Source organism: Bos indicus x Bos taurus, chromosome 11, assembly GCF_003369695.1.
Source record: "Bos indicus x Bos taurus breed Angus x Brahman F1 hybrid chromosome 11, Bos_hybrid_MaternalHap_v2.0, whole genome shotgun sequence".
Lineage (NCBI taxonomy): Eukaryota > Metazoa > Chordata > Mammalia > Artiodactyla > Bovidae > Bos > Bos indicus x Bos taurus.
In genome coordinates this window covers 105,344,781-105,370,898 of record NC_040086.1, presented here as the reverse complement: position 1 = coordinate 105,370,898, position 26,118 = coordinate 105,344,781, and the positions used below count along the sequence as shown (strand labels likewise).

The following is a 26,118-nucleotide window of genomic DNA, read 5'->3' as shown; positions in this document are numbered from 1 at the left end:
CCCTGCCACGGTGGGTGACGCGCACACCTGTGCCCCGCGTCTCCTCGGGACCGAGTGGGAGCCGCGGGGCAGAGCCCGGCCGCCGGTGTCCCCACGGGAGAGGTGGTCTCTGTGCTGGTGAGGAGCGTCAGGCCGCCAGAGCCCTCACTCGTTTAACCGAGGCTCTGTCCTCACTGTGGGCACGTTTCACGTGCTTTTCTGTTGGGTGTTAACTTCTCCTGGGTTTGCTTTGGGAGCTTGTTTCTACTGATACCACATCTGCACGCAACACTCGCTGGAGACGCTTCCCGCACTCTGTCACCTGTCTCTTAGTACTGATTATACTGTTTTTTGACGTGTGCTTGAACCTGCTAACTGCCCCCTTTATGCCACCTTTCTTCATTGTTTGCTTAGAAAGTCCTCCCTACACCCCCGCCCCCCAAAAATCAGGATTTGTTTTAAATGGAAAATAGTGACAGATCAGGAGACGTGGGTTCGATCCCTGGGTCGGGAAGACCCCTTGGAGAGGGAAATGACAACCCTTTCCAGTCTTCTTGCCTGGGAAATCCCATGGACAGAGGAGCCTGTGGGCTACAGTTCCTGGGGTCACAAAGAACCGGACTTGACTTGGTGACTTAAACAGCAGTGCCGGCTCCAGGGCAAAGACCCCCGAGGACCGAGTCCCGGCGGCTCCCTGGCTCAGGAGGTCACTTGCTGAACCTCACGGCGGTGCCTCCAGAGTGGCCAGCGCCTCGTGTCTGAGGAGGGGGCTCAGGGTGGGGGCTCAGTTAGCCTCACCCCGAGGGGCTGCTTTTCACTGGGCCCCTGGCCTCCTGCGGGTTGTGAGCATCCTGGCCCAGGCCTGCCCCTCACTGCCCAGCGGGGCTGCCTGGGCTGCCATTGGGGCTCCTGTTCTCCAAGTGCTAGGTCCCCAGTGTGACAGCCCCAGCCTGTGGCCCCACCTTGAGGGGGGAGTGCTCACCGGTGCGGGCAGGGCAGCTCAGCAGTCAGGCCTCCTCACAATGGTTGCCAGGCAACAGGGCTCCTCTCTGGATGGTGGCAGGCACAGGCGTGGGGCTGGAGGCAGCCCCGCAGAACTGAGGCGCGATGACAGCCCCTCAGAAGCACAACCTCTTCTCGCCAGAACCTCACTACATCCCTGGGTAAGCGCCACAGGCCTGGGCCGGGCCTGGGTCCCCGGGGGGTGGCGCAGCACGGCCAGGGCCCTGAGGGGATCCCAGAGCTGGGTCTCCAGGAAGCTGAGGCCGGAGCAGGGGGCTCTTGGGCGGGAGCTGGGAACCGGGGTGCCCGGGGAGCGGGGTGAGGCTGCAGGCCAGTCAGGAGGGCTGGGGCAGGTTTGCGGGGGCCTGGCCGGCCCGCCCTGCCGGTGCAGCCGTGCCAGGTGGGCGCACGTCTGCGGAGAGCAGAGGCTGGGGTCGGCATGACAGCTGGGGGTGCTGGCCTGTCCCTCCAGAGTGCGTCCTGCTTTAACGAAGAGCTGAGCTGGGCCAGCCCTGGCAGTCTGGGGGTTAGAGACTCTGCTTCCACCGCAGGGAGCAAGGATTCAATCCCTGGCCCAGAAACTAAGACCTTGCATGCCTTGTGCCCCCAAAACATGAAAAAATAAATTAAAAAATAAAGAGGACATGAGCTCCCAGAGTGAACTGATGGGCATGGCCTACAGGCCGCCTTGCTAGGTGTCCCCACGTCAAAAACAGAAACGGGGAGTTCTCTGGGGGTCCAGCCGTTAAGACCGAGCTTCCGCTGCAGGGGGCACAGGTTCGATCCCTGGTTGGGGAACTAGGATCCTGCCTGCCCCACAGCAAGACCAAAACCAAACAGAAATGGGCCTCCTCACTGACGCAGCGTGCACACTGACACACACTCAGACCACATGCAAAAAAAGGCCAGTGAGAACAGAACCAACTCTGGTGACACTGAAGAGGCCCTGCCCTTCAGGCTCAGCCTCGCTCAGCTCGTGACTGACCTGTATTCACTTGAGCAGGGTCTTTTTGATCGATTTATTTTATATATATATGTGTTAGTATTTGTTATTTCTGGCCATGCTGGGGCTCTGTGCAGGGGCTCCCCCTGGCCGTGGCGAGCGGAGGCCCCTCTCCACGGCAGTGCCCGGCTGCTCAGCGCAGTGCTGTCTGGCGGAGCAGAGGCTCTAGGTGCACAGGCTTCAGGAGCTGCAGCGGGCAGGCTCAGTGGTTGTGGGTTGCTTCGTGGCACGTGGAATCTTCCCAGACCAGGGACTGAGCCCGTGCCGCCTGCACTGTGCCACCAGGCAAGTTTTAAAAAGAAAACAGCGCACACCCCTTGCTGTCACACAGGCCATTCCTCAGGGCTCGGCCGTAGCACCCACGCCACTTTCCCACAGGCCTGAACCTCCCCCACCAGCAGCGTCCTCCCACACCCTCCCCGTATCCTGCCAGCTCCCCTGTGCCTTAGCCCAAGGCCCAGCCTGTCTCCTCCCTGCAATGCTTTGGGGGGCAGAGCTCCCCATTCTCTCATCTTTCCACCCCTTGCTGGAAAATGGCTGGCGGACAGCGGGGAGGACGACACAGCTCCCTTCCCACTGGCCAGGCCTGTTCTCGGTGCTTGGCCTGAGCTGCCCACTCGAGCCCCAGGAGCCCGATGGCGGGGCTGCCGTGACCGCGCTCTGCAGGCGTGTGGAGGCTCTCGTCTGCGGCCCGCAGGCCAGGTCCACACCTGCTGGTGGGGCCCGGCCTCGCCCTCTCGCCTCTGCAGCTATGCCGGCTTCTACCCGCAGCTGCGCTACCGGGTGGGGGACACCTACGGGCGCACCACGGCGCAGCTGCTCACAGACCCCAGCGTGCAGAAGAGCCCCTGCTCCGTGCTGGCCCCCGTGGCCAAACCCAAGTTCATCGAGGACTTCAGCAAGCCCAAGCCACCGTTTGTGCCCTGCCGTGACCTGATCGAGCCCTACATACCCCACTACACTGGTAAGCCGCCTGCACCCCTGCACCTCGGCCCTGCCACACCCCAGGATGCCCTCCTGCCTGCTGTGGCTCAAAGCTGCCCTGTCCACACAGGTCTGAAGCCCTACAAGAACTTTGAGATGCTGGGCCGGTTCCCACCCCAGGAGGCGGATGCCCAGGGGTCCCTGGGGGGTGAGAATGTATCCAGGCAAGTCCCACTGCCTGCAGGCTTCATGCCCTATCCCCCTTACGCCCCCTGCCCTCCGGGCAGGAAGGGGGACTCCAGGGACCTTGGACACCCGGGGCTGCGGCTGGCATTAGGGGAAGAGGCCTGGAAGAGCACCGCCCCTGCCTGCGAGGCTCCCGGACAATACCAGGTAACTGAGGGACACCCCAGGAACACGGGCACCAGGCCCCACCCCAGCCAGACCTGGCAGGGGCTGGGCAGTGACCTGCGCCTCCCCATTTCAGCTGTACCACTGCAGGAGGGACGAGTCCCCACCCCTCGCCCACTGGCAGGAGACACTCGACGTGGGCAGGTTCCACAGGCTGCCGCAGCTGGGCCACCCCAAGCTGATCCAGCGCAAGGCCATCTCAGGTGCGTGCCCTCCCCACCAAGGCCCCGAGGGCCCGGGGGAGAGCAAGTGAGGAGGCTACCCCTGGGCCCTTCCCAAGGTGGGCACTCTGAGGGCCCATTCCTCTTTAGGAAGGGGGAGGAGACTGCACAGACTGCCCTGACACCCCCAGGGCAAGTGGGGACCTGCAGGGGACACTGACCTCCTCCTTCCCCAGGTTATGCAGGCTTTGTCCCTCGGTTTGCCTGGGTGATGGGGATGAATTATCGCGATGGGGTCACACAGGCTATGGACGAGTTCGACAAGAGCCAGGTGTGTGGACACCACCCCTGGGTGAGCAAGGCTGTCTCCACCCTCTGGCTTCCCTGGGGGAAGCTCTGCCTAGCCCAGAGGCTATCCCTTGCGCTCCCCTCTACCCCCAAGCCATGTCCTTCTGACTAGGTCTTGGCTCCCAGGTCTGGAGTGCCGTGGGGAGGGAAGACCCTTGAGCCACTCACTTCCCAAAATGCCAGCCTTACACCGCCAGGACATTCTGCTCCATGGTTTCCAGCTCGGGAGGCAGGACATGGCAGCACTGACCTGCCTGTTTTCCCAGTTTCTGCTCAGAAATCCCATCTGTGCCCTGGGTGAGAGGCTGCCCAGCACACACTGGCCCAGCAACACCATCTACAGAAGCCAGGGCCTGATACCCTTCTACATGGGCTTCATACCCTGTGAGTGCCTCTTGGAAGATGTCACGGCGACAGGCCACTGTGGGGCGGGGCCAGGGGCTGGGCCCTCTTAGCCAGGCCTAACCTCAGGCAAGGTTCCCTTGGGACAGGACGACCCCAAATGACCCAAAGTTCCCTCAGTGCCCCGGCTTCCCCCAGTGCACAAGGGGCTCACTGACAGCCCTGACTAAAAGCCAAGAGGCCAAGTGCCTCCAGACCACGCTGGCCTCCTGGGGGGTTTCCCGTGCACAGGCTGGGCCCACCTCTGGGAGGCGACCCCCGGCTCCCCAGTCTGCATGTTCACAGGCCCCTGGCCCCTGCAGCAGCCCCGCGTGTGCCCTACGCGTGCGGTGAGCCCAGGGGCTCAGCAGCAGCGTTGCCCCTCACAGCCATGCAGGACAACTACGCACTGACCTTCGGCAACAGCACCCGCAAGGCCTATCAGAAGGAACTGGAGAGGCGCAGCCGGACACTATGAAAACGCTTTAATGGTGGTGGCTGTACAGCGCGTGATGTCAAGACAGGAAAGAACACACACACAGTGAGACAGACTATCAGAGCGGGCTGTGAGTGAATAAAGAGTTCCCACGGCCTCGGCCTTCCGGCTCCGGCGGCTCTAGGCCACCTCCTCCTCCGCCTCCTCCTCGAACTCGCCCTCCTCCTCGGCCGTGGCGTCCTGGTACTGCTGGTACTCGGACACCAGGTCGTTCATGTTGCTCTCGGCCTCGGTGAACTCCATCTCGTCCATGCCCTCGCCCGTGTACCAGTGCAGGAAGGCCTTGCGCCGGAACATGGCCGTGAACTGCTCCGAGATGCGCTTGAACAGCTCCTGGATGGCCGTGCTGTTGCCGATGAAGGTGGCCGACATCTTCAGGCCGCGGGGCGGGATGTCGCACACGGCCGTCTTCACGTTGTTGGGGATCCACTCCACGAAGTAGCTGCTGTTCTTGTTCTGCACGTTGAGCATCTGCTCGTCCACCTCCTTCATGGACATGCGGCCCCGGAAGACGGCGGCCACGGTCAGGTAGCGGCCGTGGCGCGGGTCGCAGGCGGCCATCATGTTCTTGGCGTCAAACATCTGCTGGGTGAGCTCGGGCACCGTCAGTGCCCGGTACTGCTGGCTGCCCCGGCTGGTTAGCGGGGCAAAGCCGGGCATGAAGAAGTGCAGGCGGGGGAAGGGGACCATGTTGACAGCCAGCTTGCGCAGGTCAGCGTTGAGCTGGCCCGGGAAGCGCAGGCAGGTGGTGACCCCGCTCATGGTGGCCGACACCAGGTGGTTCAGGTCCCCGTAGGTGGGGGTGGTCAGCTTCAGGGTGCGGAAGCAGATGTCGTACAGCGCCTCGTTGTCAATGCAGTAGGTCTCGTCTGTGTTCTCTACGAGCTGGTGGACTGAGAGGGTGGCGTTGTAGGGCTCCACGACGGTGTCTGACACTTTGGGCGAGGGCACCACGCTGAAGGTGTTCATGATCCTGTCTGGATACTCCTCCCGAATCTTGCTGATGAGGAGGGTGCCCATCCCAGACCCAGTCCCCCCACCCAAGGAGTGGGTCAGCTGGAAGCCCTGCAGGCAGTCACAGCTCTCCGCCTCCTTCCTCACGACGTCCAGCACCGAGTCGACGAGCTCTGCGCCTTCCGTGTAGTGCCCCTTGGCCCAGTTGTTCCCGGCCCCGCTCTGACCTGCAAGAGAGGGCAGCCGGTTGCTATTCAGCCAGGCGTGTGCTCACCACCGATCACTCGTGCCAAAAAGACCAAACGACACAGAGTGAGGTAACACACAAAACCCACCCTACAGGTACAGCAGATGGGCCCCCAAACTGATAAAGTAACGACGTAGGCGATAAAACACCACGGTGTCACGCTGACATGGTTAAACAACAAACCAGCCCCTCCCATGGGCAGCCTCTGCCAACTCCCAAGAGCAGACGAGCTGCCACTGCCTCCAGCTCAGCCTTCCCGGCAGGGAGATTACATCTGCCTGCTCCTTCCCGGCAGGCAGACAGCTGGGCCTTCTCGGCAAAGCCGCTTTAGGTGAGGGGATTGAATGACTCTAGAGAGGAGGAGGGCGTCCTGGAACCCAGCTTCTACTAAGAATAAAGAGTGGATCAGAACCTCGGCTCTGCGAGTCCTGAAGATGGCGACATTGGGCACCCCCTGACCTTTGCGCCGTCCTGGCTATCAGCCGCCACCCACCCCGATCCGCGGCTCACCGAAGACAAAGTTGTCCGGCCTGAAGATCTGCCCGAAAGGGCCCGAGCGCACAGAGTCCATGGTGCCCGGCTCCAGGTCCACGAGCACCGCGCGGGGCACATACTTGCCACCTGGGGGGCGGGAGGGCGTCAGCGAGGGGAAGGCCGCGGGGGCGGCATGGGGGTGGGGAAGGGGCGCGGGGTCTCACCGGTGGCCTCGTTGTAGTACACGTTGATTCGCTCCAGCTGCAGGTCGCTATCCCCATGGTAGGTGCCGGTAGGATCGATGCCATGCTCGTCGCTGATCACCTCCCAAAACTACGGGAGACGCGGGCGGGCCGGGCCGGGGCTGAGTCACGCCGGAGGTGCCCGGAGCCGACCCCGCCCCGGACGGCGCGGCGCGGCCCGGCCCTCCCTTCCCCCGCCGCCCCCTCAGACCCCAGCCGCTGCCCGCTGCCCTAACCCCGGTTCCGGCCCCGCGAGGGGCCGCAATGCGGGGGCGCCGCCCGCCGGATGCCGCCATCTTTCCCGCCGCCAGCCCGCCCCGCCCGGAGGACCCGCGCCGGCCCAGACGTCCCCGCTCACCTTGGCGCCGATCTGGTTGCCGCACTGGCCGGCCTGCAGGTGCACGATCTCCCTCATGGCGGCTGCGGCGGCGGCTGCTGCAGCGGGGGCGGCTGCGGAGGAAAGAGCCGAGCTAAAGCCGAAATGCGGGCGCGCAGAGTGCTACAACCGACGCTGCGCCGGCGCTTATATACCCGCCGCGCCCGCCCCCGCCAGCCTCTTATTGGGCGTCCAGAGCGAGGCTGGCAAGCGGCCTCGTTTGATTGGCTATAGCCCTGTCAATCGGGCTGCCCAGGGCCCGCCTTCCCGACGCCGCTCGCCCTTTATTGGTCCGTCGCGGCCTCTGCGCTCCCTATCCAAGTCCCCCCCCTCGCTCTGCGGTCTTCTGACAATTGGCTGTTTCAAATGATTGATTTGTGCTCCCATTGGCCGGCTCCGCAGAGCACGCCGACAGCCTGCAGCTATTGGCTGGCGGGGCCGGCGTCCTGGTAACCGCCGCAGTGCCGCGGGGACCGGCGCGGGCGGGGCGCGGGCTCGGGCGGGGCGCTGCGGGGGCCGGCCGAGCCCCGGGCAGGCGGGCGGGGCGCGCCCCGTGGCCCTCGCGCGAGCCCGGGCCTCGCTGTGCGCCTTTTAGAGGGCGGCCGGGCTCATCTTGCGGAGTCTTAGAGCGGAGGAGGGGCGCGGGGCCGTTCACACGGACGCCCTCGGGGATCGGAGGCCGAGGGGCGGCGGCGCCGGGCCCGCCCCCTGAGCTTTGGGGGCCGCCTGCCCCCTTCCTCGGTCCTCAGGCCCGCATAGGTCGTGGGCAGGTGGGCGAGCGCGTGCGGCCGCGGCGCCCGGCCGGAGAGAGGTGGGCGCGGGGCGGGCGGGGCAGGATGGGGCCCTGCTCGGCAGCGGCTTGCGGCTTGTTGTGGAGACCGCGCTGGCCTGGCGCCTGTTGCCTTGGTGCCTTGGCCCCAGGAGCGCACAGAGCTGCGTGGAGACACGAGGGCCGCGCCCAGGCCTCTGGGCAACCACACATCGGTACACCTGGCTGAACAAATGCTTGTACTTTTCCTTGAATTTTGTTTGGAGAAAAAAAAAACAACTTATGAGAAAAAAAAAAAAACCCAAAACAGTTAACTTGCATGTAGTCACACTTTTAATCAATCATTTTAAAAACAGTCCCCTTGCATTATATTTTCGTAATGTCCGCCGTGGACAGTCTGTCTCGCTGTGGCCGCGGGTCCTCTCTAGATTCTGGTTTTCTCAGTGAGGTTCTTGCCCTCCTCGCTCCCCAGCCCATGGATGTTGTGGGCAATACCTGGTGATTTCTACCTAAAGAGAGTGTGCTTGCTCTTCACCGTGTACTTCAGGACACCGCCGTTTCCTGGCGTGCTGCAGCGTTAGGGCACTTCACGGTATACTTAATCTGGGGATGAAATGGTTGGGAAGTAGCACACTGGCATAGGGATGAGTCTTAACATACCCTGAGAGTGGTCTGCAGCTGCAGTCCTGAACCTGACCTGAAGTGTGAGTCAGCATGTCAAAGTAATAGTCCTCGAAGGGCCTAGGGGACCCGCCCCTTCCCCTGCACCAGTCCAGGAAGGTGGGCCCGGCTGGTGCTGGCCACAGGCAGTGGCTTGTCAGGTGTGCAGGGTCCCTGCCTGGTATCTAGGGTTCTCACAGTGCCCTGCGAGGTAGCTTAGCTGCCCAAGCAGGACTGCGAGGCCCTGGCACTGCAGCAGGGAGGCTCCAGGGTCTTGCAGCACTGAGTCGTCACAAATGAGTGAGAAACGGAATAGCTCAGACTTTGCTCCAAGTGAGCCAGTGAGTTGGGGCACTTTGAAATGTTTGTCAGAGCCTTCCCTCCTCGCCACCCACCCTGGGCTGAGACCCCCACTGGCAGAAGTCTCTGCTTCCTGTGACCAGTGCGCACAGGGCGGGGAGTTCAGCGTGGCCATGGCACCCCTGCTTTCCGGGTAACAAAACAGCTGTCACCCACCCAGGTGTGAGCCCCAGGGACCCTCGCGGCACCAGGTTGCCCACCTTGTCCTTCCGAAGTGAGCACTGGCGGGAACGAGGCAGCAGGCCTCTCTGTGGCCCTCGGCCAAGGACCACAGTAGGCGCCTCTGCGCGGCCGGTGGCGGGGGAGGCCCTGCAGGTCCCCACCCTTACCCAAGGGCGTTCCTGCCGCAGGGTGGCGGTGGGCTCCTGTGAGCCACCGGGTCCAGGCTGGGGGGAGGTCCCGGCCCAGTGGGGGTCTGTGGCCCAGCGGGACGCAGGGCAGAGTGGGTGGGGGCTGTGGGAGTGCCGGACACCTGGCCCTCCCGCCCGAGCCGGCAGCTGTTGAAGGCGTCCTCAGCGACAGCTCTGTTTACCAGTGGCCATGGTCCCAGCGGGAGGCTGCATTACCGCCTGGCGGGAGCAGCAGGCAGACACTGGTTCACGGCCTCAAAAGACCCAGCAGTCAGCCTTTGTGGGTGGCCTCACCCAACCCCCGGAAGGAGAGGTGCACGCACTGGGTACTTGCTTCCCCTCTCACTGCCTTCCCACAATGGGGAGGGGGAGCCCCCCGCCCCTGTCCCTGGGGAAACAGCCAGGACCAGCCCCTCCTCAGGGACTTCCATGGGAGTCAGGCTGATGTCAGAAGGGCAGGTGTGTCCTGAGGTCACAAAAGTGGGGGGAAGCCAAAAATAGGTACATGGACCTGCCCCAGGGGTCTTGTTCCCACGAGGCCCCTTGTGGGTCTCAGAGCAGGTGGCTAGCTCTTCCGGAGGCCAGGGTGAGCCCCAGGCTCAGGAGATCTAGAAGCTTGTTGGGAGGATAGGAGACATGGGGGCGCTGAGAGGGGCTGGGGGACACGGGAAGGGGGGTCTATGAGAACCCGGGAACGAGGGAGATGACGCCACTGTGGACAGGAATTGGTTCTGAGGTCCCCGTCTCATCTTCCTGACCACTCACACCTGTCCCCCCACCGGGTTTGGCTAGGCACACCTGGGGGGCTGGGAAGGAAGGTGGCTCCCATCTTCAGGGCAGCATCCCTGGATCAGAAGGTGGTCACTGGTCGCAGCTGCAAACCGAGAAACCAGCCAACACATACACCCGCCCCAGCCCTCCCCGGATCCGAGCTGCCTAGGGGTCTGCACATGGGCACCCCAAAGTGCCCGAGTTCTGGGGGAGAGACTGGATCCGCCAACCCTCTCCTCTCAGGGCTGTGGCGGCACAGGGTCCGGCTGGTGTCGGGTTACCAGCGCCCGGCTCCGGACAAAAGCCTTGCTATGTGGAAACCCGCGGCGCGGGCACGGGGAGGGGGAGGGGAGCCAGTCCCGGGTGGGCACCTGGCCCAGAGATGTTTTACCTAGGTGCGGCCTCCAGGGGCGAGCTGCGCCAGGCGTGGCGGGCAGGATCCACTCCCTGGGGTGGGGGCACTGAGCACCTGCTCTGCCCAGGACAGCGGGGTGGCGCCCCTGGCCGCCCCGGTGCAGGCCGGCGGACATGGGTAACCGCGCACTGGTCCGCCGGCACCGCGCCCCCGACCCGCAGCCCCGCGCCGCCCCCGCAGCCCCGTGCCCCGCAGCGGCGGGCGCGGCGCCGCGCCGCGGGAGGAGAGCGGGGACGCGGGGGAGCGGGGCGCCTCGGGGCCACCCGGTCCTCACCCGTGCCCTCCCCACTCCGCGACGCACCTGCGGAATTCGGGGCCCCGCAGCGACCCCGCGTCGCTGGCCCGCGTCCAGCCTCCCTGGACCCCGAGCTTCTTGCTGCGGGGTCTCCACGCTCCGGATCCGCGGCACTCAGGGCCTTCTGCCGCCAGCGGCCGCGGAGAGAGAGTCACAGCTCGGGCTTCGGCTGTTTGGCCGCACCTCCAGGGACTTCCAGCTCCTGCTCGGGCTCGGCGCTGGCCCCCGAGTGTCCGCTGGAGGGCGGCAAAGGCACTGCCCCACCCCCAGCTCCCTACCGGGCTGGGTGGGGTGTAGGGTGGGGAAAGTTTGGGGTCGAAGCGGGGGTAGGGGGAAGTTGGGGGTCGAGGGTGCCCCTCCCCATGCAGCCCCGGATTGGAGAGAGAAGACCACCCACACCTGGGTACAGACTTTTTATTTGCAAAGAAGGCGACTCAGGTGACTCAGAAGTCCGCAGCTACTGGGATCCCCCAGGGCCGCCAGAGGTCAGTGGGGCGAGGGCTGAGGCACGTGCGCCCTTCACAACTGCTGGGAGGCCAGGACCTGGGGGTTCTCGTAGCAGTGGGTCTCCTTGGCCACAGCCTGAGGGGGGCTGCAGGCCTTGCAGGGGCAGCAGCGTCTCACCAGGAGGTCCCAGGGCTCCAGAGAGCGGAGCCAGAGGGGCAGCCAGGCCCAGGAGCGCAGGCGGCGGGGCAGCCAGGCGGGCCGGTGCCGCTGCAGGACAGTGACCAGGGCGACGAGGAGCACCAGCACTACCAAGGGTGCCCCGACCGCAGCCAGCACTGCGCCCCCCGCCAGGGAGAGCCCGAAGGCGGCCAGTGGCAGCACCAGGAAGCAGAGCAGCAGGTAGGCGACAGCCACCCAGCGGTAGCTGGCGGTCAGGTTCCCAAAGTACTTGGCCAGCGGGACGGGCAGCCGGAGGATGGGCACCACATACCACAGCAGGATACCCGCCAGGTTGAAGAAGAAGTGGATGAGAGCGACCTGGAGGGAGGGAGGGAGGGAGGGCCTCAGGAGCCTGGGCTCCCTGGGAGGCATGCCCCTCCCTGATGGTCACTGTGGTGGGCACGCTCTTCCCACACCCCACAGTGCCCTGAGGCTCAGGAGCCTAGTACGGCATCGCCATGTGGTAACTATGTCTCTGATGGCCCTGTGGATTCCACCTTCCCCTGAGCTGGCTTCACTCGCCTATGCTTCATCCACAGCGACCCTACTCATGCTCATCCCCCAGTGGGCTTAGCCACCCAGCCCCAGGTTCTGGCCTGGCTCCTGTGAGGAGTTGCAGGGCTACACGTGGAGGGAACACAACTCTCTCCAGGGGTTGCTGGAGAAGTCGAGGAGTCGCTGTGGTGGGTGCATTCTGGAGGGCTTCCTGGAGGAGGGGATCAGGGCTCTGCACTGGGAGGTTCTAAATGGACAGAGACAGAACCGAGGCGAGAGAGCAGGTGGGAGTGGGGGAGCGCTGGGGTTTATCTCTTCTTGTGGGCAGCAGCCCAGTGAGATCCAGGCCTTCGAGAGCTGCACCTATTAGGGCGCTGGGATGGAGGCAGTGGGGCCCAAGGGCCAATCTGGAGAGAATCAGAGGGACTGAATGGGACTGGGCGTGGGGCTCAGAGCTGGGGGGCTGGCGGGAGGCGTCCTGGAGGCAGAATTGGGACTGGGTAGGGGAGAACGGAGGGAGCTGGGGAGTCGTCCAAGTGGGGACCTGTGCCATTTAGGCCGCTGGGGGTGGAGGGCATCCCAAGGCAGTGAGATGGAGGGGCTTGAGGCCACAGCGGTCCCTCAGGAGAGCCGCCAGCTGGAACCGGGAAGAAGACCTGGGGCTACAGGGTCCTGGAAATGACGAGGTTGCAGGGGAAGAGGGGAAGGCCTGGGACCCGGACAAGTCCCACAGGGTCCTTGGGGTCCCAGGAGGCGAGGCTGTGGGCTTGAGTGGGCAGCCAGAGGTGGAGTCCTGGAGAGCCAGGGCCTGAGGCCCCAGGACACACATCCCAACACCAGCCTACAGGACCGGACAGGAGGGGGACTGACCCAGAGCGGAAGTCCCAGGCCCGTGTTGGGAATGGAGGGGCCTGCAGGCGAGGGAGGGTGCGGGAGGGCGGTACCTGGACGGCGCTGAGCAGCATGTCCGAGGGGCTGGCCAGAGCTGCCAGCAGGGCCGTGGTGGTGGTGCCAGTGTTGGAGCCCAGGAAGAGAGGATATGCTCGCTCCAGGCTGATCACCCCGACCCCTGGGGGAGCCAGGGGTCATCACCGGCCCTGAGCCCACCCACTCCCCACCAAGGAAGAGAGGGTACGCTGGCTCCAGGCTGATCACCCCGACCCCTGGGGGAGCCGGGGGTCATCACGGGCCCTGAGCCCACCCCCAGGCGCTGCGGGCTCTGCTCACCGATGAGCGGCACTGTGGCCGCGGTGAAGACGCTGCTGCTTTGGAGCGCGAAGGTCAGGCCGGCGCCCACGAGCATGGCCAGGTAGCCGCTGAGCCAGCCAAACGGGCGGGGGAAGTCTGCGGAGCGAGGGCCGGTGACCCCGAGTCCCGCTTCCCCGCCCCCACCCCCGCGGCGGCCCCGCTTCCCGCCGCACCGGCGTTGATGACCGTCCTCACGGCCTGGGCGACGCGGCCCCGCAGAGTGGAGTTGAGCAGCTTGACAATGAGGACGAGGCAGGAGCAGAGCACGAGCAGGGAGGCGGCCAGCAGGATGAGGCCCACGGCCAGGTCCGCGAGCGCCGTGCCCGCAAACAGGTGGCGGCCTGGGGCAGGGCGGGGGCAGGTGAGCCGCGAGCTGCACGGGGCGGCGGGGGCGCGCGGGGCGGCGGGGGCGCGCGGGGCGGCGCGCGGGGCGGCGCGCGGGGCCGGGCCTCACAGGGCAAGGGCTCCTCAGACGCAGAGCCGTTCTTCCCAGGGCAGGGGCCCCCCGCCGCCGCTCCGCAGTAGCTGCTGTTTCCCGCGGTCTGGGAAGGCAAGGCGGTGAGGCTCAGGACGGGCTCAGAGTAGGCGGGGCCGGGTAATTGGGCGGGTCTGGGGTCAGGGATTAGCGGCGCCTCACCGTCGGCTCCCTGGTGCCGCACCATCGCTTAATAAGGCTCCGGTTGGTGGTGTTGCCCGTGGCACTGCCCATAAGGACATCAGCGTCCAGCTGGGGACAGAGGATCCGGGTCTAGCGTCGGTTCTTCAGGACTGGCCTGGGGCTTGGAGGACTGCAGCCAGGGTCACCGCGCTGGACCCCTCTCTTGCCCCACCCGACCCCGGGCCCAGACCTGTCTCCCCAGCAAAGCCCTTCCAGCCAGGCCCTGGCCTGTGCGGCCTGCCGGAAAGGAGCCAGCCGCCTCACCTGCACGATGAGGTGTGTGAGCGGCCGGGTCAGCACCTTGAGGATGTCGGGCGCGTGCCCCCCGGGCTGCAGGCTGGCGGTGCCCAGGATCAGCGCACTGAGCCTCTCCAGGGGGGCCGCGGCACTCTCCAGCGGCAGCAGGACCAGCGCCGTGAGCCAGTTGAAGATGCCGTGCACAGCCGAGCCGCCGAAGGCTCTGGAGTCACACAGAGGCAGCTGGGTGCTGGTCTTGGCCACCATCCGGATCGCCGCCCCGGCCCCTGCCTGCCCCTTACCCCGCTCACCTCCGAAACTCGTCCCGGTCCCCTGACTGTGCCATCGAGACCAGGGTGCTGGTGATGGATGTGCCCACGTTGACACCCATGATGATGGGCACAGAGGCCCGGACGGTCAGCACTGTGGGGGCGCTGCGTCAGCCAGCCACTCCCACCCCCCCACCATCCCCGGAGGGGAGGGGCACTCACGCTTGGAGGCCACCATGCTGACCACGATGGAGGAGGACGTGCTGGAGCTCTGCACCAGGACTGTGACCAGCACGCCAATGACCAGTCCAGCCACAGGGTTGGACAGCACCACGTTATCCTTGAAGATGTCTCCGGTTACTTTGCCTGCATCCGGGAGACAGGTGTCCTGAGGCTGGGGAGGCCAGGCTGGCCACCAGCCCACAGCCACCTGGTGGGTCACTCACTGCCTAGCAGCTGGAAGGCGGAGCTGAGGATGTCCAGGGAGCAGATGAAGAGGTAGAGGCCGCCCAGCAGCCCACAGGCCTTGAGGAAGCCAGTGAGCACCCGCAGCGCCCTGCCGGCCGCACTGAGGTCTGAAGACACATTCCAGGGAGGTCCTTGGTGGGGCCTCCCGTGCACCCTTTTCCCAGGCCCCTTCTTTTTCTCCCCTTTCCCAGGGCAGGGCCTCAACCCCCCTTCTCTGTCCCTTGGCAGAATGCTGAGGCCGACAGCCCTCTGGGGTCTCCTGGGAGCCTAACTGCCCACAGGACAGAGGAGGAGGGCCAGCGCAGCCTGTAGCAGTCCCAGTGAAGGACCGGGTGGCCTGGTTGGGGTCTGTGGAGCGTTTCCATGTGGCCTGTTGGAGCAAAGCTCATCCTCGCTCTCTCCCCGAGAACCCTCTCCAGACTCACACCCAGCAAGGTGCAGCCATGCCGGACCAGCCACCCGCTTCCTCCAGACCTACCTCTCCAGGCCTGTCCGGTGTCCTTCAGCTGAGGGAGGGCCCAGGGGTCCATGTCTCTGTCTTCCAGGATGGAGGCAGAACCAGAGATCCCTGCAGGGGTTGGGGTCAGCTAGGGCCAGGGACCTAGCTGTTTCCTGGATACCTTCAGGTGGGGCCCACAACACAGGGGCTTGGGGTGAGGGACAGGAGCGGGAAGGAGGGGTCTGGCTCGTGGGCTCTCCTGGGGACCGGCTAGTACCCCTCACCCAGCTTCCCCAGTGCGATGAGTCAGGGGCCAGGTGGGTGGGCAGGGATGCCAGCGGAGGTTGGGCCCCTGGGTCTCTGGTACCTGCGTCTCCCAGCCTCTGGTCCACCAGGCCAACTGTGTCCAGAGGGGTGGGAGGGGCCGGGCCCCCGGTGAGGGGATGCGGCATGGATTTCAGGCAGGAACGGACCCAGGCCCAGACCCAGATCTGCTGGCAAGAAGGGCAGTTCAACGCTGCCCCCTGCCCGCCAGCTCTTGGGGTGTCCTGGCCCGAGACCTTCCCACCGTCCCCCCTTCCCACCTGCTGTTGGCCTCAGTGGTCTCCCCCTTCCTCCGTCTGCAGGGGGATGGCTATAGTGACCCCAGGTGGCTGTCAGGCAAATTCAGTCTGGTTTGGGGGGACAGAGTGGAGGGATCCCTGGCTCGCTGCTGGTTCTGGCTGGAGGAAGGGCTAGTGGGTGACCCAGGGTACTAGGGTGTAGCCAGAAGTGGTCGGGACTCCGGGGCGTCTCCTATTGGGTGTCACAGAGACCACTGCAGACAGTCACAGCTTAGACTTTGGCATTTGGTACCAAACAGCAATGTCTCCACTTGATAAGGGTCCACTCCCAGTGGTGGGGAGCAGGACAAGGGGCTTGACGCCCTCCCACCTCAAGGCTCCTTCCTCAGCCTGCTGGGCCTGGACCCCCAGGGTCTAGGTCCTGGGGAGCCTGCGGTAACCCCTCCCTCTGGCTGCCCCCAGGCTGGTCGCTCAACCTCAGCTGCTGGAGAGTGAGGTGGGCGCTAAGCCCTGGGCCTGGAGGTCACCCAGCCCTGACCCCAGTGTCCTGGGCCCCCGCCTGGTTCTAGAAGCTCCTACCTGTGTGGGCAGTGAGGGGCACCTTCGGGGAGGAGACACGGGCCGAGAGCAGCTGCAGGTCAAAGATCCGCTGGGCGCACACATGACCTGCCGTGTACTGAGCCCATTAATGTTTACCAAGGAGCCAAGGGCCCCCCAGGGGTACCATCGCAGCCCTGGGTGCCGGCCTCTTCCAGGCCCCACCGTCACCCAGGGGTGAGCAGGGCTGGGCTGCTGGCCCCCAGAGCTGGGCTCTCGCACGTGGACGTCTGAGGGACATGACAGGATGCTGCGTGCTGGCCACCTGTGGCAGGCGGGATGCTGGCACTCTGGCCGGCCATCCTGGGGACCCCTCGGGAAGTCCGCCCTCGTCTCTGCAGGCCTTCTCGTGCCTGTCCTGCCGCTGTCACATGGCCAGAAGGAAGCTCTTTGCACCAGGTGGGCAGGGAGGGCAGCAACCCCCGAGGTCATCCAGTTCAGGGCTGGGCCTAGCAGAGCTCCCAAGCGGCGCAGCCCCAGAGGTGGCCAGCAACGGTCACAGTCACAGGTGTCACTGACTTCTCCTGCAAGTGGGAGGAGGGCCCACCCCAGGCCACACTGCTCTTCAGCCCGGCACCCGAGCCCACCTGTTTCTCTCCCCAGCTGAGTCCGGCCCCCTTGTTCACAGGTGCCTGTTTCTGGAGTCGGGCCCCTTCCCGCTCCGGAGATGCGGGGAGGGTGAGTGGCCCCGCGGGGGCCAGCCCCGCCCCAGCTGGCTGCTGTCTCGAGCCCCTGCCTGCTGTCCACCAACCGTCGGTGCTGGGGGACTTTGTCCTCGGGAAGGAGGAACTTTCTGACTGTCCTCTCAGCACATTCTTTGGCCCGTCCCTCCCATCCTGCCCCCCACGGCTGGGGCGGGCCCCTCGGCCCTTCCAGGGATCCTGAGCAGCAGCCCCTTCCCGAGCGGGGGTGGGCGTGTGGCAGTCTGACCTGTGGGGTCTGTCTCTGGTCCCTCTGAGGGTCTGTGTGGCCGCCCCTGGAAGGCAGAGGACGCCACAGGCCCGGGGAGGGGGCGGCTGTCGTGAGCGCCCGTCGGCAGTCACCCCCCGGCTTGGAGCTCCTTGCACACCTACAGCAGCAGCCACCGTGCTTGTCCTCCCCAAACAGCACCCGTCACGGCGGGAGCCGGGGGCACTGAGCAGGTGGGCTTCACAGGGGGTGAAGGCAGAGACCCTCCCGCTGGGCTCAGGGCTCTGTAAGGAGGGGGCCTCCTCGATCAGGCCAGGAGCGGCCTCTGCTGGGCCTGCCCCCCCAGCCTGCAGCCAAGGCCCGGACACTGGCCCCCAGACCCTTTCAGGAGCCACCTCTGAGCCGCGTCCAGACCTGGGCTGGGCTCGCAGGCGACTCTGACAGCAGCGCCCCTGCAGTGCACACAGACCACCGTGGGGCCTGGGGGTCCTGGCCCGGATTCCAGCTCCTGCAGGGGCGCACAGCGCTGTGGGCATAGCTCACGACCTTAGGTGGCGGCCCCGGGGCGAACACGCAGAGCTGTTTCGGGAAGGCGGTGCCTCGTGCTGCAGGCCGAGGCTCCCTTCCGAGGGGCAGCGCTGAGCAGCGCTCAGAGCTGGGGGCTGCCTGAGGGATCCCAGCAGAGGCTGCGGCAGCCCGGGCAGCAGCCTCCGGGCTGGGGGAAGCGGGGCGGGGGGCCCGACGCGGGGAGGAGCCTGGCCGGCTGCTGAGTGACAGTGGGGCTGCCCTTGCAGGGCCCGGGGGGCTGTGGCTCCAGGCGAGACGGCCCCCGTCCGGCCCTGATGGCCAGGAAGGCGGCCAGGTCGAGGTCCAGCATGGCCACCCCTCCACGGGGCATGGGCGTGCTCTGGCGGCACTGCGGGCAGGGGACCCAGCGCTGCGCAGGGGCCGGCGTGGCCAGCCGCCGCACGCACGCCTGGCAGACAGTGTGGCCGCAGTAGAGGCGGCGGGGCAGGTGCCCGGCGAGGTCATAGGCCGAGTAGCAGACGATGCAGTCACCGCGCTGGGGCCCAGCGGCTGCGGCCTCTTCAGAGGCTGAGTGCCCCTCCGGCAGCAGCATCCTGGGGAGGGATATGGAGGGGGCAAGGTATAGCCTCTGCAAGCATCCCCCGGGCTTGGGCTCCACACGGGAAGTGCTCCCCCCGCCCCAGAGGACAGGAATCCAGGCCTCTGCAGACGTGGGAGGTGGGCAGTGGCCAGTGGGGCTGCCCGACACCGGGGCCTGGGCACAGCCTCAGTCCTCGTGACTGCCAGTGAGGCAGCACCCTGGCCTGCGGTCCTGTCTCGGTGGCCCTCGGGCACCCTCCCAGGCTCATACCCACCCCCCAGCCGCCTGCTCGAGCCCCAGGTCTGTCTTACCTGCGTCTGCTCTGCCAGGCGGCTGTGTCCAGATCGAGGGTGGCCGGGGGCGGGCTGGGGGGACCTGGGGCGCCTGGGGCTCCCTCCATGGGGCTCACGTTACTGGCTGAACGTGGACCAGTCAGCGGGGAGGCAGGTGGTGGCTGCGGGCTGCGTGGGCTCCCCTTTCAGCCACAAAGCGCTTGCAACTGGATCCACCAAGACTGCCAACTGGGCTGGAGACGCCCCTGCTCTGCCTGCCCCGCCCCCACCCACCCACGCTGCGCAGCGCTGCCCAGCTTCCTGCCTTGCGACCCGGATCTGCACCCACTCATACTCGACCACCACTCACAACAGGAAAGCTTTCTGGCTTCCACCTGGGTGCTGCCTGCTCTTCAGCACTCGGTTCAGACGTCACCTCCTCCAGGAAACCTGCCAGGACCCCCACAAGCTCAGCGCCCTGAGGGGCCCCGCCACCCTGTGGCTCAGTCACTGTGTGCGTGTCCGTGCTGAACTGTCGCGGTGCCTTTCCATCCCCTCGGTGTTCCCATCACAAGCTAGCCCCACGAGGAGGCCCGTGAGCACAGGAGTGGAGAGACCACCCAGAAACTCCCAACACAGGGCGCTATGGAAAGCCCCAGGCACCCCTTCAGAGGTCACCTCCCCCTGGCATACACCTGGCCGAGGCCCCAGGCCCAGCCCGGTGGCATAGCAGGATGGGGTATGTCGGGGAGGGCTGGGAAGGAGTCAGACCCCAGAACCTCCCCCGCTGGAGGAGGCCAAGGGCCAGAGGGCCCCTCCTCACTCCCACCACTCTGGCAGCCCTCGGCCTCCTGGGCTGGTTGGACGGGTTTCTGTGGCTGCCCCGGGTGGGGTCATCTTCCTGTGGGGGCCAGCCAGGGGCCAGGGGCCGGGAACCTGGCATGCCTGAGTCCCCATGTAGTCAGGCCAATGACATGTCTGCCCACACCCAGAGACTGGTCCTGCCACGCGGCCAGTCACCAGGGGTCAGGGGAGGGCTGTCACCGGGACCTGTCTGTCCTGCGAGGCCAGCTCGCCTCCTCCAGCTGTCTGCCCCATCCCGGAAACATCAAGGCACCTGGTGCTGGCCTGGATGCTCCCCCTGCACATGCGCTTCCCTGCCTCACCCCAGGCCCGAGTGGCTCAGCGCCCCCGGCCTCCCACGCAGGCATGCCGTGCTGCCCAGACAGCTGGGAGACGGGTCTGGCCCAGCACTGTGTTCCCACCTCCACAGAGCCCGGGCCCCAGAGGCAGGGCAGTGGGGAACAGCACACGGCAGACATCGGGACCGGGGTGTTCTGTGGGAAACCAGGAAGACGCACCGGCCGAGGCAGGGCGGTGACTCACGGGTGGGCTGGGCCGGGTGCTGGGCCCTGGGCTCCCACCCCTGGAAACCTGCCCGCGCTGGCTCCACCCACCACGGTGCTGCCAACCGGGCCCTCCTCTGGGAGCTTGTCTCAGGCTTGGCACCCGGTTCCACGCACAGCATCTTCCTGCTGTCTAACCTGCCCCCAACTGGCCTTCTTGTCCAGCCCATGGGCCAACCTGAGGCCGCAGGTCAGGTTGTCCTGAAGCTGCCCCCACCGTGACTGTCCCACAGGGGCTGGCGGTCTCTGGTGGCGTTTAGCCTGGGACCCTCCCAACGGGGACAGTGGCAAGGAAGAAGTGTCCAGAACGGAGCTCGCACGGCTTTATTGCTTGGGCCTGGGCCTCGAAGAGGTGGTCAAGGGAGTCCCCAGCACAGGCAGTGCCCAGGGCTCCGTTCCAGGGCCCTGGGCTGGCCTGTCAGCCTTCCCGGTGGGTTGGCTGCAGCTGTCCAGGGAGGGGAGTGGCCAGTGCCCGTGACAACGCCACAGTGGCAGTCCCAACCGTCCAGGCCCTTGCCGTGGCCGCCTGAGCAGAGGCCGGCTGGCAGCGCCGGGCCTCGGGGCCAGCGGGGGCCGGGCTAGGAGACGACGCAGCAGCAGCTGTGGCAGCGGCAGAAGCGGGGGCAGTGGCAGCAGGAGCAGCAGGGGCAGCACCAGCAGTGATGGGCAATGTCGTCGCCGCGCTGGGCGGGCGGTGGGCCGGCGTAGGCCAGTCCTGCCGGGCGCTGCCCGCGGCCACAGGGCTTACCGGGCTGCTGAGAGGCCGGCCGGCCCTGGATGGAGGCAGCCCCCTTGGGGCCCTTGGGTCCCGGGGCGGCCTCCAGAGGCTCCAGGGTGCAGGACCTCACGGGCAGAGGCCGCGACTCTGCAGAGGATGGGCCCGCCTTCCGCTGCTGCCCCAGCTCAGGCCGCAGGTGAGCCCTCGGGATGCTTATGTGGGCATATGGGTTCTTGACGAGCGTCTCGTGGGGGTCCATGGCCCTGCCTGGCAAAGGTGAGCCAAGGAGACAAAGTCAGCTCCATGGAGGGCAACAGCTGCATCCCAAGGTAAGCCAGGTCGTGAAAGCGCCTGAGTGTGCAAGGCCTGTGTGTGTGTGCAAGATGGCAGAGTGCAGGGACTGTGAGGGACAGCATCTCTCAGCTGTCCCCAGGTGTCCTCCACCCTCCTTGAGTGGCAGGGCCTTGTGATGGAGCTGGAAGCGGGGTGGGGGTGGGGGGCTGGGAGACACAGCTAAGCTGGTCCTACCGCGGATGGGGAAGTCCCTCAGCCCAGGACCCACCTGGAGCGGTGGTGGCGGCGCGCTGTCCTCTTGCCCAGGTCCCCGCGCCTGTGAGCTGAGCCTCCGGTAGCTGCCTTTTCCCTCCTGGGGAGGGGTGGGGCCTTGGGCGGGGCTCAAAGACGGGGTTCCCAAGATGCCAGGAGGCCCCAGCTCCTCCAGCACAGTGGCCACCCACCCTTCCTTTCCTGGATGGGCGGTGGCCAGGCCTGGGCTCCTGGGGACCCTGCCAGCCTGGCTGATTCAGCCTTGACCCATCTGGGGCATGTCCTGGCCCTCAGGGAGCTGGCAGGTCACTGGAATGCAGGACAGGAGCCTGGGTCAGGCCCGCAGATGGTCTGGGGCCTGGCTGTCACCCACAGTCTCAAAGCCACGGCTTTGAAGTGGAGGGAGAGGCCTGCACGGTGACCTCAGCCTCTTCCCCCCGCGGGCAGAAACCAGGGCATTAGTGAGCACGCTGCTCTGCTCGGAGGCTTACGGAATTTCTAACTGATAAAAAATGTTTGGTTTGCATACCTTTGCCGATAAAACTTACTTATCTCTCTATTGGCAACATGAGTTTCATACACAAGTGGCGTTTCCTGCTCATTTCTGAAACTACAGTTTTGCTCTGGTCGGGGGGCCCCGTCTCTCAGGGCCCCCATCCTTGGCCCTCCCACCTCCCCCAGCTTCAAGTCCTAGGTGGCGCTTGGCGCCTGCCATGCCCTGGGGTCGCTGTGTGCGGGGTCACAGTGGACGTGCGCTCTCGGCGCAGGGCCTGGCACTGGCGAGCTCCGCCTGGGGCGGCCGGGCCCGCACCCCTCGTCCTTCGCGCTCGGGGCGGCGCGGGGTGGGGGGGGCGCCTCCGGGAAGGGCAGCGTCCAATCAGACGTGGCCCAGAGGCCAGCTGACCCGCGCGGCTGGTGTGGGGCCAGTCAGACCGGTCTGGGCACAAGCTCTGCCGATGCGGCACCGGATGCGGGGGGAACCGGGCCAGAGCCGGAATCGGGGGCCCCACGGCGCAAGCCCACCGCGCACGGCCCAACGTGCAGGTCAGAGCCCACCGCGCAGGCTCCGCGGGCCCCGCCCGCCGCCCCACAGCGTCCGCCTCGGCGGAGGGGCGGGGGCCGGCGCGTGCGCAAACCTGGCCTGGAAGGAAGCGGGCGGCTGGTGCGGACTGTAGTCCCCAGAAGCCTCCGCGCTCGAGGGTTTTCCCAAAGACCAGGCTCGGGGTCAGCCGGCCCCTTGCCGCCAGACCCGGGCTTGGGCCGGCCCGGCGCTGCGCTTCCAGGCCCGGGCGGGGCGGGGCCTCAGCCCAGGGGCGGGGCCTCGGGCACGGGGCGGGGCCTCGAGTTGGGGCAGGAGGGGGCTGAGCAGAGCGGCTGCCCAGGCTGGACCCCCAGCCCTCCCTTGGCCGAGGCTGCCTCAGTTTCCCGGCCTTCGGGCCAGGGCCCCTCGCTGCCCCTCCCTTGGGCACCTGCTCACGTGCACAGCTCTCACACTGGAGTGGTGGGTGACACTGAAGGGCAGGCACTAGACTGAGGTCTCAGAGAGAGCAAAGTCGGGCCTGTGGGCCCAGAACACCTTTCCAGCCTCCTGCCCACGTGGGGCCCTTCGTCAGGAATGCCGACCGCGCTGGGCTCTGCTGCCCTGCAGGAGCTGGGCTTAGGGCTATAGCTAGGGGCACTCTGGCCTGTAACAGAGCAGAGCAGCTGTGGCCAGAGGGGCTGGGTCTGTCCAGGGTCAGAAGCAGGGCCCAGTGCTGGTCAAAGGAACGCCGGCAAGCCACGTCGTGGCCACGACAGGTTAAAGAAAGGCACTCTGGAGGCCCAGGCCACGTCAGTTCCCTGCCCTCCCTCTCACCTGACAGCTCCTCACAGGCAGAGGGTGTATCCTGGGGCGCAGGGAAGTCTGGCCCGAGGAAGAAGCAGAAAGGAATGAGGCCTTGCTGGGTGGGATCAGGTTAGCACACAGCTGTGTGATGACCCGTGACCTGCCAGGGTGCCGGAAAGGCCACCCTGCCTGTACGTGTAGGTGCGTGTCCTCCATGAGCTGCCCCATGGGGCCTGTCCTGCCGTCGGTCTGACCTGCTGCGTACCCCTTACACCACCCAGCGTCCTGTCCTTGGAGCACTCTCCCAGCCAGGGTTCCTCCATCTCCCACTCCTTCTATGTGTGCTTTGCCCACCCCTGCTCACCCTCTTCTGCCCTCAGCGGGCCTGAGCTGGGCACCTGTGAGCCGGAACAACCCGAGGCATTCTCTGGGGGCCGAGGGGAAGGACTGACAGAGACCCTGCCTCTGCAGAGGTCACACGGCAGTCTCACGGTGGGGGCCCCGGGGCCAGCTTTCCTGGGACCACCCTAGGGCTCCATCTCCCCTTCCTCCCTCTGGTATTGTGAGATCTCAGAGCACTCCTTCCCTTCCAGAATCGGGCAGGGGGCTTGACCAGGACCCAGGGTCAGCAGGCGGGCCGGAGGTGGGGGAGACGGGAGGGGGCCTGCTGTGGGGATCCCGACCCCCACGGGGCCCGCGGCGGGAGGGGGAGGGCGACCCCCAGAGCGGGCGCCAGGCCCGCGGCGGATCGAGGGGCGGCAGAGAGACTGGCCCCGCCCCGCGGACCCCGCGCGGGTCCCCAGACGGGGGGTGGCGCTGCGGGCGCCGCGCGCACTGCGGTCCCCGCGCCTCCGCCGCAGAACGCGCCACGCTCCGCACGCACCTGCCGCCGCCGCCGCGCCGAGCCCCGCGCCCGCGCCCCACGCCCCCGGGAGCCGCCGCGGCCCGGCCATCGCCCGAGGTAGCCGCCGGAGCCGCCGAGCCAAGGCTCGGGCGCCGCATCCAGGCCTGCCTTTGAGACAACCTCTGCGGAGGCGGCGGCGCGCGGCCCGGCCCGGGGACGCCAGGCTGGGGCAGGTGAGTGCGGGCGGGGCGGGACAGCGCGGGGTCTTCGCTCGCCTGCCCCCACTTCTGGGCAGAGGTCGGGCCTCGGGTGCGAGGGGCTGCGGAAGGGGCTGGGTTCCGAGTCTGGCGAGGGTCGGGGTCAGAGGTCGGGCGCCCGGTCTTTTGTGCAGGGTGAGGGTGGGCCCAGGTGCTGACCTCACGGCGTCTCTCACCTGCAGCTCCGGCCCAGCCCCGGCCTCTCCTGTGCTTCCGCCGCCAACCCCGAGCTTGCCGCCCGGGTCCTTTGGCGGCCAGCGCTCAGGCTAGCTGCCTTCCCTGGGCGCCCTGTCCTGGAGCCATGGGGCCCACCTAGCCCCTGCCTGCCCGGATGTCCGGGCCCCGGGACGGCTGATCTCGGCTGCAGGGGGACCTCCTGCAACGCCCCCTGGCCAGCCTCAGAGGCCAGAGACCCTGGGTGAGCCCCTGGGCCCGACCTCTGGCCCAGGGCAGCCGCCCACACCCCCGTGCCCCTCTCCTCCTCCCCCGCCCCTTCCTCCTCCCCCGCGCACCGGACCTGAGAAGCCACTGTGGCCTCTGGGGGGGCCCTTCCCCCCAAGCTTTTGCCCGCCTCCCCCAGGAGTCCACAGGGCAACCAGGATGCTGTCCCCTCACTGCCCCCCCGGCTCCACCCAACGCCCCCCCCTACCCGAGCACCCAGTCTGACTGGAGATAGCCGGATGCCGGCTGACCCAGGGCCCGAGGTGGGCGGTGGCTGGCCAGGCTTCCTCATGTCCTGCCTGAAGGGCCCCCATGTCATCCTCAAGATGGAGGCCATGAAGATGGTCCACCCTGAGAAGTTCCCTGAGCTGCAGGCGGCCACCCCCTGCTTCCCACCTGCGCCCCGGCCCGCCCCGGCTCTGGCACCCAAGCGAGCCTGGCCCTCAGACACAGAGATCATCGTCAACCAGGCCTGTGGGGGGGACATGCCCGCCCTGGAAGGGGCACCCTGCACCCCGCCTCTGCCACGGCGGCCCCGCAAGGGCAGCGCTGAGCTGGGCTTCCCCCGGGTGGCGCCGGCGGACGAGGTCATCGTGAACCAGTACGTGATCCGGCCCAGCCCTGCGGCCCCGGGGGCCCCTGCGGCAGCGGTGGCCGCGGCTGCCGGGGAGCCTCTGGAGTGCCCGACGTGCGGGCACACGTACAACGCCACGCAGAGGCGGCCCCGCGTGCTGTCCTGCCTGCACTCCGTGTGTGAGCAGTGCCTGCAGATTCTCTACGAGTCCTGCCCCAAGTACAAGTTCATCTCTTGTCCCACCTGCCGCCGTGAGACTGTGCTCTTCACTGACTACGGCCTGGCTGCGCTGGCTATCAACACGTCCATCCTGAGCCGCCTGCCACCCGAGGCGCTGACCGCCCCGTCGGGTGGCCAGTGGGGTGGCGAGCCCGAGGGCAGCTGCTACCAGACCTTCCGGCAGTACTGCGGGGCTGCGTGCACGTGCCACGCGCGGAACCCGCTGTCTGCCTGCTCCATCATGTAGCGCCCGCCCGCCCGCCCGCCCGCCCGCCCGCCCGCCGGTCTCTGCTCCCTGCTGCTTCAGGGATCTGGCCCTGCCCTGTTGCCCGCTAGCCCCTTGCCCACCACAGCTTCTGGCCCCACCCATGTGGCATTGTCGCTGCAGCCAGCTCTGCCATTAAAACTCTTTGCCAAAGCCTGTACCTCGTGCCCTGCACCGAAGCTGAGGCCTGCTCACGGCCTGGGCCGGGGGGAGTGGGCACCCAGAGCGGCAGCCCTGGTGGGGTCCAGGCTGAGGAGCCAGAGCGAAGCTGGATACTTGGGGTCAGCCTGCTCTGCTCAGTGGGGGCCAGGCGGGGCCTGTGTGTGCGTGTGTGTGCACCTGCGTGAGCCACCTGCGTGCTCCGGGCAGGACTGTGGGAGCAGCTGGGCAGAGCAGAGCTGGCTGGCAAAGGGAGGGACCTTCTCTGTGCTGGCCACTGGGTGTGAGCGCAGCGGGGACACGAGGCAGCCCACCTG

At 66.9% G+C, this 26,118-nt stretch overlaps 6 protein-coding genes across 9 annotated transcripts; 2 read left to right on the top strand and 4 right to left on the bottom strand.

Moving 5' to 3' along the window:
- The first annotated feature begins 927 nt into the window (after positions 1-927).
- On the top strand, positions 928-4,707 carry FAM166A (family with sequence similarity 166 member A). Its single transcript, XM_027556967.1, has 6 exons — positions 928-1,142; positions 2,734-3,301; positions 3,396-3,522; positions 3,717-3,811; positions 4,095-4,212; positions 4,599-4,707. Exons 1-6 carry the CDS (start codon positions 1,087-1,089, stop codon positions 4,685-4,687), a joined length of 1,053 nt encoding a protein of 350 aa, XP_027412768.1. The 5' UTR covers positions 928-1,086; the 3' UTR covers positions 4,688-4,707.
- TUBB4B (tubulin beta 4B class IVb) lies at positions 4,678-7,146 on the bottom strand. The gene is made up of 4 exons (XM_027556966.1): positions 6,981-7,146; positions 6,605-6,713; positions 6,417-6,527; positions 4,678-5,886 (listed from the first exon to the last, which is right to left on the bottom strand). Exons 1-4 carry the CDS (start codon positions 7,035-7,037, stop codon positions 4,826-4,828), a joined length of 1,338 nt encoding a protein of 445 aa, XP_027412767.1. The 5' UTR covers positions 7,038-7,146; the 3' UTR covers positions 4,678-4,825.
- A 931-nt stretch (positions 7,147-8,077) lies between these two features.
- On the bottom strand, positions 8,078-16,712 carry SLC34A3 (solute carrier family 34 member 3). Of its 3 annotated transcripts, XM_027556960.1 has the most exons (14): positions 16,241-16,712; positions 15,466-15,589; positions 15,138-15,227; positions 14,638-14,766; positions 14,414-14,557; positions 14,234-14,345; positions 13,950-14,145; positions 13,665-13,754; positions 13,482-13,569; positions 13,201-13,368; positions 13,007-13,123; positions 12,724-12,848; positions 10,625-11,602; positions 8,078-8,370 (listed from the first exon to the last, which is right to left on the bottom strand). In XM_027556960.1, the coding sequence occupies exons 1-13, from the start codon at positions 16,688-16,690 to the stop codon at positions 11,138-11,140; spliced, it is 2,298 nt and encodes a 765-aa protein (XP_027412761.1). In that variant the 5' UTR covers positions 16,691-16,712; the 3' UTR covers positions 8,078-8,370; positions 10,625-11,137. The 3 variants fall into 3 exon arrangements, with proteins under 3 accessions (XP_027412761.1, XP_027412760.1, XP_027412762.1); XM_027556961.1 differs by lacking the exons at positions 8,078-8,370; positions 10,625-11,602 and adding an exon at positions 11,609-12,451; XM_027556959.1 differs by lacking the exons at positions 8,078-8,370; positions 12,724-12,848 and having other exon boundaries at positions 11,016-11,602.
- Positions 16,713-17,795: 1,083 nt separating this feature from the next.
- On the bottom strand, positions 17,796-18,695 carry RNF224 (ring finger protein 224). The gene is made up of 2 exons (XM_027556964.1): positions 18,587-18,695; positions 17,796-18,288 (listed from the first exon to the last, which is right to left on the bottom strand). The coding sequence occupies exons 1-2, from the start codon at positions 18,673-18,675 to the stop codon at positions 17,817-17,819; spliced, it is 561 nt and encodes a 186-aa protein (XP_027412765.1). The 5' UTR covers positions 18,676-18,695; the 3' UTR covers positions 17,796-17,816.
- A 1,564-nt stretch (positions 18,696-20,259) lies between these two features.
- CYSRT1 (cysteine rich tail 1) lies at positions 20,260-21,616 on the bottom strand. Its single transcript, XM_027556965.1, has 2 exons — positions 21,234-21,616; positions 20,260-20,938 (listed from the first exon to the last, which is right to left on the bottom strand). Exon 2 carries the CDS (start codon positions 20,928-20,930, stop codon positions 20,532-20,534), a length of 399 nt encoding a protein of 132 aa, XP_027412766.1. The 5' UTR covers positions 20,931-20,938; positions 21,234-21,616; the 3' UTR covers positions 20,260-20,531.
- Positions 21,598-25,802, top strand: RNF208 (ring finger protein 208). Of its 2 annotated transcripts, none has more exons than XM_027556963.1 (2): positions 21,598-22,261; positions 24,326-25,802. In XM_027556963.1, the coding sequence occupies exon 2, from the start codon at positions 24,824-24,826 to the stop codon at positions 25,622-25,624; it is 801 nt and encodes a 266-aa protein (XP_027412764.1). In that variant the 5' UTR covers positions 21,598-22,261; positions 24,326-24,823; the 3' UTR covers positions 25,625-25,802. The 2 variants fall into 2 exon arrangements, with proteins under 2 accessions (XP_027412764.1, XP_027412763.1); XM_027556962.1 differs by lacking the exon at positions 21,598-22,261 and adding an exon at positions 23,969-24,119.
- Positions 25,803-26,118: the final 316 nt, after the last annotated feature.

Bases quoted from the DNA above. Each gene is read 5' to 3' on its own strand.
- CYSRT1 (XM_027556965.1), bottom strand. From the start codon at position 20,930: ATGGACCCCCACGAGACGCTCGTCAAGAACCCATATGCCCACATAAGC.
- RNF208 (XM_027556963.1), top strand. From the start codon at position 24,824: ATGCCGGCTGACCCAGGGCCCGAGGTGGGCGGTGGCTGGCCAGGCTTC.
- SLC34A3 (XM_027556960.1), bottom strand. From the start codon at position 16,690: ATGACCTCGGGGGTTGCTGCCCTCCCTGCCCACCTGGTGCAAAGAGCT. The intron at 14,767-15,137 runs GTAGGTCTGGAG...ATGTGTCTTCAG, and splicing joins CACCGGACAGGCCTGGAGAG to ACCTCAGTGCGGCCGGCAGG. The intron at 14,558-14,637 runs GTGAGTGACCCA...TCCCGGATGCAG, and splicing joins CGCCTTCCAGCTGCTAGGCA to GCAAAGTAACCGGAGACATC.
- RNF224 (XM_027556964.1), bottom strand. From the start codon at position 18,675: ATGGAGGGAGCCCCAGGCGCCCCAGGTCCCCCCAGCCCGCCCCCGGCC. The intron at 18,289-18,586 runs GTAAGACAGACC...ATCCCTCCCCAG, and splicing joins GCCTGGCAGAGCAGACGCAG to GATGCTGCTGCCGGAGGGGC.
- TUBB4B (XM_027556966.1), bottom strand. From the start codon at position 7,037: ATGAGGGAGATCGTGCACCTGCAGGCCGGCCAGTGCGGCAACCAGATC. The intron at 6,528-6,604 runs GTGAGACCCCGC...CCCGCCCCCCAG, and splicing joins GTACTACAACGAGGCCACCG to GTGGCAAGTATGTGCCCCGC. The intron at 5,887-6,416 runs GTGAGCCGCGGA...CCTCTCTTGCAG, and splicing joins GCCGGACAACTTTGTCTTCG to GTCAGAGCGGGGCCGGGAAC.
- FAM166A (XM_027556967.1), top strand. From the start codon at position 1,087: ATGACAGCCCCTCAGAAGCACAACCTCTTCTCGCCAGAACCTCACTAC. The intron at 3,302-3,395 runs GTAACTGAGGGA...TCCCCATTTCAG, and splicing joins AGGCTCCCGGACAATACCAG to CTGTACCACTGCAGGAGGGA. The intron at 3,523-3,716 runs GTGCGTGCCCTC...CTCCTTCCCCAG, and splicing joins CCAGCGCAAGGCCATCTCAG to GTTATGCAGGCTTTGTCCCT.